The sequence below is a fragment of the Sinocyclocheilus grahami genome, unplaced genomic scaffold, assembly GCF_001515645.1.
Source record: "Sinocyclocheilus grahami isolate Dianchi unplaced genomic scaffold, SAMN03320097.WGS_v1.1 scaffold919.1, whole genome shotgun sequence".
NCBI lineage: Eukaryota > Metazoa > Chordata > Actinopteri > Cypriniformes > Cyprinidae > Sinocyclocheilus > Sinocyclocheilus grahami.
In genome coordinates this window covers 138,354-153,348 of record NW_015506098.1, presented here as the reverse complement: position 1 = coordinate 153,348, position 14,995 = coordinate 138,354, and the positions used below count along the sequence as shown (strand labels likewise).

Sequence of the window (14,995 nt, the reverse complement as noted above, 5' to 3'; positions counted from 1 at the left end):
GTTTCAGTTTTGCTTGACATTTGTATGCTGTTTATAATGAATGCCACTATAGCCTAATTTGTGTTTTATTTTACAGTTAAAAATATAATTTTATAACTACTTATTTTTCATTCTTGTTCTGTTCTGAATACCGTTAAATTTAAAATATTTGTTGTAGAGTGAGGGGAACTAAATAGGCTGTTTATATTTACCAGTATTTTAATATACATATAAATTACATATATTAATGTAGCCTAATTGTTTGCAATTACAAGGTTAACGGGTGTTTTTGGAGTAAGATCAATTTCTCTTTAGCGAGATTACTTTCTCTTTTTGGCCGGGTTTCGTTTCTCCGTGTCGTAAACTCTAGGGCGAGGCTTCTAAACCTGGGTGTTTTTAGGGGCGTGATATTCAAATGACGATTGTTTTCTGGCGCCACATTTATCAACATGCGATCATTCGTACGATGAGATTGGCGGCATACGAATGTTTCATAAATCACACGTGAACTCTGTCGTAAGTTGATTTGTGCGCACAGATCTGCGCTCGTTTCTACATTAGATTGATAAATGAGGCCCAATGTGCTGCTACTTATTACAATATTATTTTGCCTTGATTTTATTCTAGGATTGCTGCACTGGCCGGGTATAGCACATGTATGAGCACGTTGTGTACGAACAGGATCTCATTAGCGTTAAGTATTAGATTAGTCTGTACGGCAGCATTTTGCTACATCCCTTTCAGCTTGACTGCTGATTTAAAATTTTCCTGAAGCAAAGTCATGGGAGAGATCTTTGTCATTGCAGACCATCCCCCATGTTACTGCCTCTTATTGCCCAGTGACCTGAATGGTTCGTCCAGTTTGAATGTTCCACGGACATCTTAATCAAATGGGAAAAAACTGACTACCGTAAAGCTCTCTGTCTGGCCCTGTCACGGTCCACTTTCTCCATCGTATGGATTCCGTCCAGAAATGGCACCGTTCTCAGAAGGTCACAGCCAGACTGTCCAGTCAGCTGCCAATGACATTCTGTCGTCTTATTGGCCAGTCTCTGAGCTCCCCCTCCCCCTGCACTTTTTCTCTCCTCCATGTAAACGTGCAGGAAGCCACTCCATGAATGCTCCTCCTCCTCCAAGCAAGGCTCCCTGAGGATCTTCATTTGCTGTTCCTCTCACTGGTAACTGCTTTAGCTTTTTTCCTTCCCCTCAATCTATCGGGTGACGTAGAGCACCCACGCTGAGAATGAGACAGAGAGACTCAACCCAACTCCTGTCTGACGAAGCCCATGTGACAAACACCACGCGCTGCAACAGCTTTACCATCCCCTCCCTTCCTCCCCTCACATCTCTCCTCCTATTCCCTCGTTCTCCTCACAACTCACTGCGTTGTGATCACTGTGCCGTTCTTCACCTCTCTTTTGGAAAGAGGCGGTTGTCTGGTGTCTTGTGGGATGGAGAAGATTTAACTAAAAGAGCCAAAAGCTTGCACTTTCTTTCATGCAGCATGACTCCTGCGAGGCCTCTGTGTAAATATCTCCACCTTGACTGACAGCTGAGAGGTCGCTGGTCAAGAGGGAGAACGGCAGAGCATAGAAGAGCGGTAGGAAGGTGGAGAGATAGATTCTTCCTTCAAGCAAGTGAAGCAGACGAAGAACGGCACTGAGAGACAGCGGAATACTGAAGCTGTGGTGACGGAGAGGGGGGCGTGTGGAAAACTCGCTGGATGAAGGAAGCAGACTGGCTGTCCCTTCCCTGGCGTGATGGAGTGAGACGAGGAATGAGGGTGGATGGTGAGAGCGGGCAGCAGCAGCAGCAGTGGAGGGGCAGGAGGAGGAGGTGCGGGGGGAGGTGGTGGAGCAGGAGGTGGCCGGAGAGGCAGGAGCAAGTATCGCTCGCGGAGGCGAGTCTCCGGCTCTTCGCTGGCTGAGCAGCTCAGCTGCCATAGTGGCGAGAAAATGTCACCCAGCATTAAGAAGTTGGACTGTTTCTCGCCCATGCTGTGCCACTGCAAAGTGGCCTGTACGAACAGCACCATCTCACTCATGTTTGGATGCAAGGTGGGTCGTGGAGCTCTCTGCTCAGTTTCTCTGGTTTGCTTTGTGTCAGAGCTAGAGGACAGACTGTGAGAATCTGTCCAGCATGTGCATCCAGGTGTTGCTGCCAAAATTTTCTTCTGTAGAGCTGCCAGGAAAATCTGAGGAGTACAGATTCTCTAAGGCACATACAGTCAACTTGATGAGATAAGAGAAGTTGAGTAGGGATATTCTCACAGAGTGCTGACATAAAACACGTCCATGTTTCCGACATGAAGATGGGTAAAATGTATATGAATGTTTAGGGGAAGGTACAAACATTGGGTCCTTACTTTTAAGTTTATTTTAGGTTATTCTATTTTAACCTCTTCCCTTTATTTGTATGTAAAGTCAAGTGTAGAAATCAAGTGGGATCAGGGCATGACCCAGGTTGCACCCGGGTCCCTGTGATCCAACAGCTCTTATATGTGTACATTGTATAAATAGATATTTTTGTGTTCACTAGTATGTATTAGCAAGAGCTTATAAAAGCTGAATGCATAATAATTGTAAAACAATTGTCAAATTTTGTTTAAACTAGTTTTAGATCAAATGTTCCATGTCACTGAGGACATATCAACTTTCTGAAGGTATTTTATGTTAACTACCAGCATGTTTACAACTGCTTGTCTGCTGGTATTAGGGCTGTCGATACACATGTCAGGGGTGTCTTTCCTCTATTCACAGCTCTTTCTCTTTTAATCAGTCATTGGCTTATCTCTGCTCTTACTGTAGATAGCACTCTGCTCACCAGTAATCACTCTCTATACACTGATGGAGACTGCACACATTTCATTGTATTAGCTGGTAAAGCCTGCGTGTTCTTAATGAGAGCGTGTCACTGTAATGTGTTAGCTCTGGCATTATCCGAGCACAAGAACCTCCTTATCAAACACTTACAGAATCTCATATATGGAACATCTTAATTTTTATGTTGATTGAGAAATTGTAGGTTGAACTATTATTTTTGTAAATGTTTCAGGACAGCTGATTGTGGTGAATTGATTTTGTCTCAATTGTTCTGTCTCAATTATTATTATTTTTTTTTACAATCAAGCCTATGGAGGAATGATTAATTTAAATGATTATGTAGTCACTCAATAAACAGAAGTCTTTGGAGTAGTTTAACCAGCGACCTTTGGCCTCTGGCATGATTACTGCCTGTATGGGTGCCGTATGGCATCAGTGCCACCATGGCATTAACTTCTCGAATCCTTGATGCAAAGCCCATAGGATTACATGTCATCTGCTCTGCTCAGGATTGACATTCAATTGGAATTCATTGTCAGTTGTTAAAAAGGTTAAAAACATTTATATTTCTTGGAGTGAAAACCTGAAGTACTCCAAGATCATTGTGAACTTTAGCCATTTTTGAAAGCTGTTTTCAACTGTTTTCTATTTTAATACAAAACATTTTATATAATGGTGCTGAAACTGATGTATGAGATAAGTGTAACTAGGGCTGGACGATATGGCCAAACACAACAAAAGCATGTTTCTGGAAATGGGTTTATTATTGAAAATGCAAACTGATGATCTGCCAGCAGGAGGCGCTGTGAGAGCGGTGGAACTAACGGTTTCTCCAGTAATGGCTGTAAACAAAGTAGCTCCGCTCATGAACGCTACTTTATCAGATAAAAATGCCATCTAAACTATTCTGAAGACAGTCGGTTCCCTTCAGAGATACATTCATATGAAACACCCGCAACGTATTTTGATTTTGAAACGTGCAGTGCTCATGTTTATTCAACGCCAAACGCCACAAATAAATCAATGTATGGGAAACACTGGTAATGTATATCGAAATATCGGAAATGTGTTTAAAAATCATATCAACGTTATTGAAAAAAATTATATCGCGATACATATTGATATTGAATTATTGTACAGCCCTAAGTGTAACATAACTGATATGATTAGCTTCTATAGATGATTAGGGAGGATTGAAGTGCTTGTAAATATTATATTGGTTTAAACATGGAAAAGCTGTTTTTAGGTCATCTTTAAGCAATGACTGTCTTAAATGACCTAAGACATTTTTCTGATTAAACTGGAGGGAATACAGCAGTGTGACAGTGATGTATGAGGAAGCCTATGCTGGCTGTTGGACTGCTGCTCCTGTAAATACTAATTTCTTAGTCAATAGTCCTTTGTTCCAGAACACACTGGCTGAAAGCACAGCTTCTTAGGTCATTTCTTAAAAACTATATTTTTAGTTTTTTAAGAAAACATGGAAGGTCATGATGGCTTTGGTAGGTTTCTTGTCTCTATTGCTCTCTATTTCTGCCATGATCCATTGATGTAATAATGGCAAGTCAAGCTATATATACAAATTTTTCAGGGGCACAACACCTCACACTCGCAGTTAAACCAGAGAAACACGTCAACACCTGTCACTATCTCTGTGTTCTGTAGAGTCCAATTTCTATGGTCTACTGCTCGCAAATTCCCTTTGTGGTCTAAGGCCTTAGATAGATACAGGCTGGCTCATTCGGCAGATCTCAAATTGGACTAGAATGATCGAAACTAGTCATTTCTCTGTACTCAGTGTCATTTTCTTGATGACAGGAAGGGCAGCATATGAAGAATAGTGGCTGAGCAGAGGAGCTTATGCTGCTCTCTAGACTGTCAGATTGATGGCACAGTTTTAGCATCTGATCACACAGATGGGATGATTGCCCAAATGCCATGTCATGTCTCCCCAGATTTTGTTGTTAGAACCATTTCCAGTGATTCTCCTAAAGCACTGGAGCCGACATCTTGTGAGGATTTAGTTACAGGCAATGTAAAGCATCGCTTTACAACATTGCCATACGGTCACCATGTAATAACAGCAGGACAGCACTTATCCTGCCGGTTAATGCATTTAGACAAATGTAGAGTTAAAGTGTAATTGTTACAAGAAATTAAACATATTTGGTTGTAGCTCCTGGTTATGTGTGTTTATAGTGGTATTTATTTTTTATCAGTAGAATATGACAGTGCGTTCACAGAACATTTGAAATAGGAACATTTGAAATTTTACATCATGCAGATTCAAATGGATCAAATCTGCCCCCTTATTGTTCTAGCATTGGCACTGGGTGCTTCCCTATATTATTAAGGAGAAAAGAAGAGTCTGTCTACTGGTTTTTTTTATCCTAAACCTTTAAGGATGAACATATGTTCTAGTGAGTGGGATGTTGCCTGTAAAATTTTGACAAGATCTCTGAAGCACATGTAAACTTGTTCTAATACTACCTGCTAACTCTCTTCAGAGATTGCAAACTGATAAGTGATGTAAGCCAAAAGAAACTGAAGATCCTTAAAGGGTTAGTTCACCCAAAAATTCTGTCATTAATTACTCACCCTCGTGTCGTTTCAAACCCGTAAGACCTTAATTCATCTTCAGAGCGCAAATTAAGATATTTTTGATGGAATCTGAGAGCTGTCTAACCCTGCATAGACAGCAACAGAATTGAAATGTTCCCAAGTCCAGAAACGTAGCAAGGAGATCTGTAAAATAATCCATGTGACATCAGTGGTTCATCTGCAACTATACAAAGCTACGAGAATACTTTTTGTACGCAAAAGAAAAAACAAAAAAAATGACGAATTGTTGAATAAAGTCGTTTTTTTTTTTCTTTTGCGTACAAAAAGTATTCTCGTAGCTTTGTATAGTTGCAGATGAACCACTGATGTCACATGGATTATTTTACAGATCTCCTTGCTACGTTTCTGGACTTGGGAACATTTCAGTTGCGTTGCTGTCTATGGAGGGTCAGACAGCTCTCAGATTCCATAAAAAATATCTTAATTTGTGTTCCGAAGATGAATTAAGGTCTTACGGGTTTGAAACGACACGAGGGTGAGTAATTAATGACAGAATTAAATTTTTTGGGTGAACTAACCCTTTAAGTTAATTGTCTATATGTCTTTGTGATTTCATATTTCTACCACCTTAAAAACATTTCTTAAAAATCATTTGTTCTCAAATCAGACATCAGTTTTCAGTTTTTGTTGCATGCTGAAAAAAGCTTGCACTCTAATGAAAATATTGAAGTATAAACAATTTGAAATGCGCAATATTAATGTATATGCAATATTTTTATATTTTACATGATATTTATTAGTTTTGTATGTAATGTAGTTTGTGGATCGGGAAGAAGGAGGCGGGAACCGGCGAACATTCAAAGAAACTTTAATAAAATAAACAAACACAACATAGCGCGACAGCCCCTCGCGGACGACTGTCGCGCACAAACAAAACAAAAACACAAAATAAACTCCAGGCCTGGTCCTCTCTCGTCCGACTATAGCTGTGTCTCATTTAGAAGGCTGCACCCTCCGGAGGTCGAATCCTCTGGAGGTCGCATCCTCTGTAGGATGCATATACGAAGTGTCCTCAACCTAGAATTAAACGAGACGGCCTTCGTAGGACAGGCGGAAAAGGAAACCGGAAGTATCACGTTGCTATGCCAACACATTAGAGCATCGTTGCGCTCTCATTAAATGAAGGAAAATTATTTCTACATTTGGAAAGTAATTTGAAAAAAAAAATGCTTTTACTTGTTTTATTTTGTTCAATGTTTGAGGAGCTACAGCGTACCTACAGCAGGCATCTATTAGAGAAAAAAAGGAGGAGGATATTAAAATCAAAGTTTATCCGTTTTGACCGAGGCGAATTAAGGTAAGTTGTAAACACCACATCTGCGCTTGTGTGTATGTTACATCTGCCGGCGCCGGCATTTTTCAAATTAACAGCGGTTGTTCACGGCGACGCAAAGAATTGTGGGTTATCTGTAGCAGCGAAGGATACACCTCATGCATCCTCCGAAATCCTGTGAAAGAAGGTCGCATTCGAAGGTCGCATTCGGAGTGTCCTACTTGCTTTTCTGAAATGAGACACCCTCGATGACGTATGCAGCCTTCGAATGCGACCTCCGGAGGACGCAGCCTTCTAAATGAGACACAGCTACTGTCGTCACTCCTCCCTTTTATCCTTCCGGAGCTCCTCCGTGAGACTCAAGACTGGTGAATGGTGCAGGTGTCGCTCATTATCAATTACTCCACCGGCCTCGCTCCGTTTCCATGGCTCTCGGCCCCACCCCCACTCATCACATTGTATTTTTTACATTGTGTATATAATTACAATTGTCATATCTCACCTTGTGAATAGTCCATGGTCAGATTATGAATAATTACATATGGAGTGCTTGAATCACTGAGTGGCAAAGAGTGTTTGTGCCACATAAATTTACCTGACGTTCTCAAAGAAATTTTGTCTCATCCAAATAGAATATATTTTCATTTTCTTTTGTTTTGTTTCTAAAAACAGAATTATTATTTTTTTAATTCAGTTCTACTTAGAAGTGTTTGCTAGCATCACTATTACTATTGTTCATACTTAAGGTTAAACATTGGCACATAACGTGTCTCGCAGTGTTTGTGCCACGTTAATGAACGATACAATACTTTTTTGATGTTTCATCACATGACATTTAAACCTGTGGGTAAAGCATTTCATCTTACTGACAAATTGCCATGTAAAGCAGGTTATGGCAGTGTGTTCTTATTTAAAGCTATGAATATTGGCAAAATGTGCAGAGGTGGAAACTAGAGTCAAAAACTGGAGTCAGATTGGATCCCAATTTGCAGAGGTGAAGTATCCAGTGTATCCCAGGAAAGCTCCAGATTGAATAGTGAGCTGCTTACCTTAGCCACAGAGGACTATGACTCAATAGTGAGTGGTCGTGGTTGCCAGGAGATCCTCCTCCTCATGCTCTCATCAGGGAAGACTGTGAGCTCTCCTCTTCTATCATGTGCTTCCACCCACAAGCTCTACACATTGAACACCTACAAATCAGTCTTAATGATAGCAATTCTTTATGCTTTTACGTCTTGCTGATATTTCCATTTATGGATGTTGGAGGAAAATTACGTAACATAGCGGTATTGTTAGGGAAAGACTTGTGGCCAGATGCACAAAGAAAAAGCTACGTCATTGGTAGGGCTGGGTATTGTTAAAAAATTTTCAATACCGATACCTTGACTTCGATACCGGTTCCTGAACGATACTTTTTTCAATACCAATTTTATGAAATAAATTTTAACAAGATTACAAACAAGATTACATTATCTAAAAAAAATAAAACTGGTTTTATTTTTCAGCTTGTTGATGTTTATACAGACTCAAAAACTCATCTCCTGAGCCACTGCACAAAGGAACAACATGTAACCAACCCAATAAATCAGTGCTAATAGTTTTAATAAAGCTGAAATAGTCTTCAGTTTACACATATGTTAGGCTACACTCACACTAGTGTGTGTTCGTTTTAAAACGCATAGCTCAGACAGAATAATCAATTCTATTCATTCTCCACTGATTTACTGATGAGCATTAGCAGCTTCCAGCCCTGTAGTCTCGAGATATTTTTTCAAAGTTGAACATGCATTAATTTTACATGGCTTTCTAAACATGCGGTTCTCTTGTGCGAGATGCGAGTGCAATGGTGATAGATGTCCCTTTAGAAAATGTGCAAAATATTTGTTCTGTGTGAACGACTTAGTTTCAGTTTTGACTTAAACAAGATCTTCTCCGCATTGATGTTCTCTTTCCCCGCAATATTTGTAATCAACAACACAGCAGCACCACATCTAGTGGCTTCAACTGGATAGGCTAACAAAAACATTCAAATACACTTACATCGTCATCGCATCTCGTGCGCCACTGATAAGACTGCCTCCTTAACGCACACCTAAAATTCGAATGCAACGTTATTCATTCAAATGTGGATTTTTATTTTAAATTCGACAAATATTCGAAATTAAAAAAAATTGACAACCCTAGTATGCATGAATGGTCATGTAACATGCACTTTCGGTCGTGTTCAGGGATGTGCACAGACATTTTGAGGGGCAGGGGCTCAAGTGGAAAAAAGGGCTCTTCTCATATTTATTCGAATTTTTTTTTCCTAAACAAAATGTTAAATATATTAGGAATGTGCGATATTGACAAAAATATATCAATATTTTCTGATGCATTTAACCTGCAGTTACAAATGCATTAATACTGTTTTGATATTTTAAACATTAAAAGATTGAATACTGATATTTAAAATAATTTTAAAAAAAATTAAAAGATATTCTAAATGTGAAATTAAAACCGCCAGTAGGTGACAGCAAGTCACTGTTAATAAGTGAGTAATTGCAATTTGAACCGAATCATTTAAACGGCTGATTCATTCAGGAACGAAACACCGTCATGTTGCTCAGAGATGCAAATTGCAATTATATTTGTTGGCTAAATAGAGCAAAAACAGTCAATATTGTGTCTAAATATTAAATTATTGTTTATTGAACTGCTGCATAAAATCACATTTGTAATCATGCTGCTTTTTGGTGGAAAAAACGTCAGTCTTCGCGTGATACTGATCAACTATATGAAATGATATAAATATATATAATTCTGCCCCCATATCTTGAATTTTGTGATAATTCTAAATGCATTTTAATAAACTGAATCATGCTGTGAAAGAACATGCACTGGTCTAACCTAACTAGATTTCCTATTGCCTTAGCTAAACTTTAGCTAACTTGCATGGTAGCTCTCTCATGAGCCATGGATGTTAGCAAGACAAATTAACTATAATTGCCTTTTGTCTTTTGGATAATTAGCTGTAAATTCGAGGCACAGGTAGCTTAGTCTTTTGTTCATCACCACTCACTTCCACACCAAGACGAACACAACTGGAAAGGGAGGGAGGGATGGAGGGAGGGCTGCACTTCTGCGGCTCTCTGTCTGTATGTGATGTGCCGGTCAATGTGTGCTACACTGCTGTGCTGCGGAGACGCGGAGGGGAGAAAGGCATCGGAACTCGACAGAGTCTCAACATTTCCCGACCCGACCTGATATTTAGATTTTTTATTTGTTTGACAGGGAAAGCTGTGTGCAAACAGAAACACACACGCACACATATATACACATTCATTTATTTAAAAAAAAAGAAAAGAAAAAAGAAGCTCCCTAGAAAAAAGGGCACTTTGTCGCGAGGAAGAAAAAGGGCAGCTGCTCAAGCCCCCTTTGATGTCTATGTGTGCACGTGCCTGGTCGTGTAGTATGAACGGACATCTGCATATGATCGGAACTCCACACAGCTCCCGCGCTACTCTCCATTGGAAATGAATGACTTCCGGTCTGTCGTTTGTTGGAGATAGTGGAAAGCTGGCTTGAAACGCCAGTGTGACAAGGATCGCCTTCATTTTATAACAAAAACACACTCGTTTATGCACACACACACATGACAGTCAAAACTGTGTCATTCATTGATGCATACTGTATGATGATCCGACAATAAAAAAAAAATTTACAACAACAATAATGCGCTTACCTTCGTATCGCTCTATAATTTCACATAGAACTAGAGGAAGTTTTTCGTGAAGTTCATATTGTAGAGCATTACCAAACTTTGCACAGTCAAAACAAACAAGTCCAGCAGCTTTCAAGGATATACCAATCTGGACTGTTTAAAAGATAAAAGACAGGATCTTGATTAAATTAAAGGGGTCATATGATGCGATTTCAATTTTTCCTTTCTCTTTGAAGTGTTACAAGCTCTTGGTGCATAAAGAAGATCTGTAAAGTTGCAAAGACTAAAGTCTCAAATCCAAAGAGATATTCTTTATAAAAGTTAAGAGTCAACCACGCCTACCTAAAATGGCTCATTCTAACACACCCCCACATATCTACATCACTATGTGGGAAGATTTGCATAACGCTGCCCAAATGTTCACTCAAAGAAAGAAGGCGTAACTTTTATTCTCGCTGTAGTATTGTTGCTGCCGCCATGTCGTGAAGATGCTGTGTGTTTCATTGTGAAAGCGAAACTACTTTGTTTGGCCTTCCAAAAGAGGACGATATCTGCTCAGTCGTGCCTAAAGCTGATCCGTGCTGGTCGCTGAGGAAATACATCAACTTCGTGCTGTGGATCGCCGGATCGGCTTTCACCGTGGACGAAGTGGAGTACAGCCCAGGGTCGTCACATGTGGTTGCTGCAAGCCCGCCGTTCTCAAGCCCGCCCGCCATTCCTCACTCTAGCCACCGACCTCCGCTCACTCAAGCCCGCCGTGTGTGACGCTGTGTTTCGTTGTGAAAGCGAAACTACTTTTGTTTGGCCTTCCAAAAGAGGACACGACTAGAAATCAGTGGTTAAGTTGTATTTACAACACTGTTCCAGAACAGTTTAGCCCAAATATTCAGATGTGAGCAACGCATTTTATGGAGGACTTATGCGTAACGCGTAAAAAGACAGTATAAGTCATTATAATCCGTAATTATGTCCCCACTGGATGCAACAAATGCCACGTTTATAATGGGTTTTAATGTTTTTGTCTCTTCGCGCCGGCCTGACAGGGCATCACAGTATAGTAAGAGGCGTAACATTTCCGTCACATGCTTGAGGTATTCGGCCAATCACAACGCACTGGATAGCTGGCCAATCACAGCACACCTCGCTTTTCAGACCGATGAGCTTTGTAAAAATCGATGTGTTTCAGAACGGCGGGGCATAGAGGAGAAACAATAATGTACAGTATGTGGAAAATAATGTGTTTTTTGAACCTTAAACCGCACAAACACATTTCATTACACCAAATACACAAAATAATATTCTTTTTAGCAACATCATATGACCCCTTTAAATATTTTAACTGTGCTCTGATTTCGGAGTTGCAGTGATATTAGAGATTCGTGTCATCTCTCCCTCAACAGGTGTAATTCACGTTTTGAGAGTTAAAACACTCTCCCACTCTTTACCATGTAACTTATATTTAGGCTTTATGATCACTCATACAGTTATACATTCAAAATCAGATCCGTTATCACACTAAAAACCCATCACTCATGAATCATCACGTATGTCTGCTGATCCCTAGTGATTGGCTAAAAGTGTGGCCACGATGTCAACATCAGCACCAGTCATCTTTGCAGTGTGTGTGTGTGTTTATAACCTCGTGATGACTGATTGGATGCAGTATATGCATACTTGGGCTTGTATGTTAACCAATTAGCCTGTACAATTTATATGTTTGAAAACCGCCAAACTAACCCCAAACCAGCCCAAATTTTGTCTACCCGCCCAAGCCAATTTTTACCCTCACAATCAAATTCAAAACCGCCCAATCTGGCAACACTGTTTGCGTCGCGCCGCTTCTAGTTGAACACACCTAGTGCTTTTTTGTGTAATTGGATTGCTTACTGTCAGTTCAACAAAACACAGCAGGTGTTTGAGCAGTGTGTTTGGAAAAACTGTTTAGAAAATTCCATCCTAAATGTTGCTGCAAAATTATAAAGTAACTTACAGTTAAGCTCAAATGTAAATATTCATGTATTTCATGTAAATATTAAAATTTTCTGGAATTTATGTACATGCATACTGTAATCTTGAAAGTACTTTTAACAAAACAAGCACAATTACGTCCTTTCAAACATTTTGATACCAGGAACCCCCTTCCTAAAATATAAAGACAGCTAGGTATTTTATGTGTAGAAAATAATGTATACTCAAAACATGATAACATAAAGATGTGAAATAATGTTCCATAAATATGTGAAAAAAAATAATAATCCAAATTTAAGGCTTTAAAATATCCCAAAATTATATGGAACCCACAACGCCCTCTTGTGGTCCCATGGGGGTCCCTGAACTCTGGTTTGAAAATCTGTTGTTATACATTGTGTATTTCTGGATACTCTCTCTGGCCTATGTTCATCTCAGTTAAAATCTCTAATAAATGGACAACACATTTCATTTCTTGACATAATGTCTTTATTTGGGATTGAGTCTTTGACCATGAGGGAGGAAGTAATGTATGTGCACAGATAAGTGATAGCAGAGGACATTGTTTAAGAATATGATGGTAGCTGTCTGATGGACAGATGATTATGTGGAGTGAGAGTTAAGATGATTATCTAGGTCGACATCAAAGCCCATTATTACATTTTCCAAAACATATTGTGGATGATATAAACAATATCTCTTATACTTGCATAATGGGAAGAAAGCCAAACACTTTTCAGTGTCAATCCTAATTACTTTTTTTATGCAAATGCATAAATCTAAGTGGGTAAACCAGTACAATTGAGCCTTGTGTTAGCTTTAAATAAGGCTGCTTGAATCACTGGCTTACCTATATTAAGAAGTAGTCTGTAGCTGATAAACCTGTTGCCATAGCAACTGTGGCCATCCTCCGCCTGTGTGGAAACCGCTCATCAGCTACCTTTTTGTGTAAGCATGTACCACTGTTTATTTTAGAGGAAGGGAAACCCATTCATTATCATGTGAAAGCACTACTGTATTGCAAGGGTATGTATGGTTTGAGAGCTTTCTGTTTCTAGAATTTAAATGTGGATAAGTATAGTTGGTTACAATATATATGATACTTCAAAAAGTATATTGTGTAATGTTTAATTTCAAATGAGGGAGTATAAATTATTTACTTCCTTATATTGCTTCAAAATTGGATGATTTTGCTTTTCCCCAAACCATTCTATCCAGACACAGTGATGATGCTTAATATTAAGTGACCTTTTTGGAACACCTTTGAAGAATGCTGATGCTGCTTTTTCCCTTGCAAAGAAATCATACAGCATCAGGATGTTTCAGGCTCTAAAATGTCTATACAACTTTATATTAGGCTCATTATTGGGTCTAAGTCGTCCTGGTTATCCTAAGTCTTCTGAATGCAAGTCCTTATTACCCTTAAAGTCTCTTCTTCACTGCAGTTCTCAAATCTTATTCGTGTTTTTAGTATGTTCACTTTCAGGTCATATCCAGGTTTACAGATAAGGACATAAGTATTTGTGTCTGCTGAACATGAGCTGACACTTTCCTTACAGTCCTTTAACCAAACACTTCAATGCATCTCTTCTTTCAGTCAAAGCTTTCCATACATTTTAGTATTAAAGTATCTGCCATCCCCCAATCAATCCTGACTACTGGTTACTACAATGAACTAAAACATAAACCTCCAGTCTTTAACGTCTTCCAAATTTCATGTTTATGATTGTCTATATGACATGTCTCAGATATCTAAGCTGTGTTCCAAAACTTAGTGAGATGCCTTGCTGCCTACTTTGCAGACTTCTAAGGCAGCACCCTAACAATCCCCAAACTATTTTTTAACTATTTTTATTTATTGTACCTTCTGGGTATTGAATGAAATAAGCTTAGAATGTTTCTCTTAACATTTTGGAATTATTTTTTTGTCAATGCATATTGGGATTGCCTTCTCTGACAAGCAGCGTAATTAAGTAACCTACCTTTTGGAACAACTTTCACATCTGACATGTGGCTTAAAATTCTGCCTCTGTAGGATTCTTATTGGGTTTTGGAATATAGGGTTTTTGTGACTGCAGTTCAAACCAAGCAGAAACCATCAGTACAAACCAAGCAGGTGTCAAAGGGAAAATAAGACCTCAAAAGGTCTCAAATCTCCTTACAACAAGGTATTCATCTCATCTTGTCTGACTGGTCTCTGTTGTTCTCTGCAGAAGTACAGACACCATGATGAAGACACAGGATCTCCACAGGAGCAGAGCTCGCCCCAGTTCACTGATGAGGCTCCTGGGCCAGAGCTGGTTCAAGTGGCTGAGAAGAACATCTCCCAGATTGAGAACGTCCACGGTTATGTGGCACATGCACATATCTCCCCAATGAAGGTAGGTCCTGGTCTTGGAATCTAGACTTCCTGATCAGTTCACATATTTTAACATTTGCTGTGTTGTCGATCACCTTGTTGTCCAAATTCTACCATGTGGTTTGTTATAACTGTGTGTGCATCACTCTTTACATACACAACACACAAACACACCCTTTAGGTTTTAGAATGGTTTCCCCTCCTTGGAATATTTCAAGAAAACAATCAGGCAGCCATAAGAATAGCTATTGTATGGTCAATTTGTTTGT

At 39.4% G+C, this 14,995-nt stretch overlaps 1 protein-coding gene across 1 annotated transcript in view; it reads left to right on the top strand.

The window, feature by feature from the left end:
• The window catches only part of dlg1b (discs large MAGUK scaffold protein 1b), a 147,903-nt gene that overhangs the window by 52,947 nt on the left and 79,961 nt on the right, over window positions 1-14,995 (top strand). Inside the window, exon 5 of the mRNA XM_016249289.1 lies at window positions 14,581-14,748. Within this exon, the coding sequence (XP_016104775.1) occupies window positions 14,581-14,748 (168 nt within the window). The remainder of the gene's footprint in view (window positions 1-14,580; window positions 14,749-14,995) is intronic.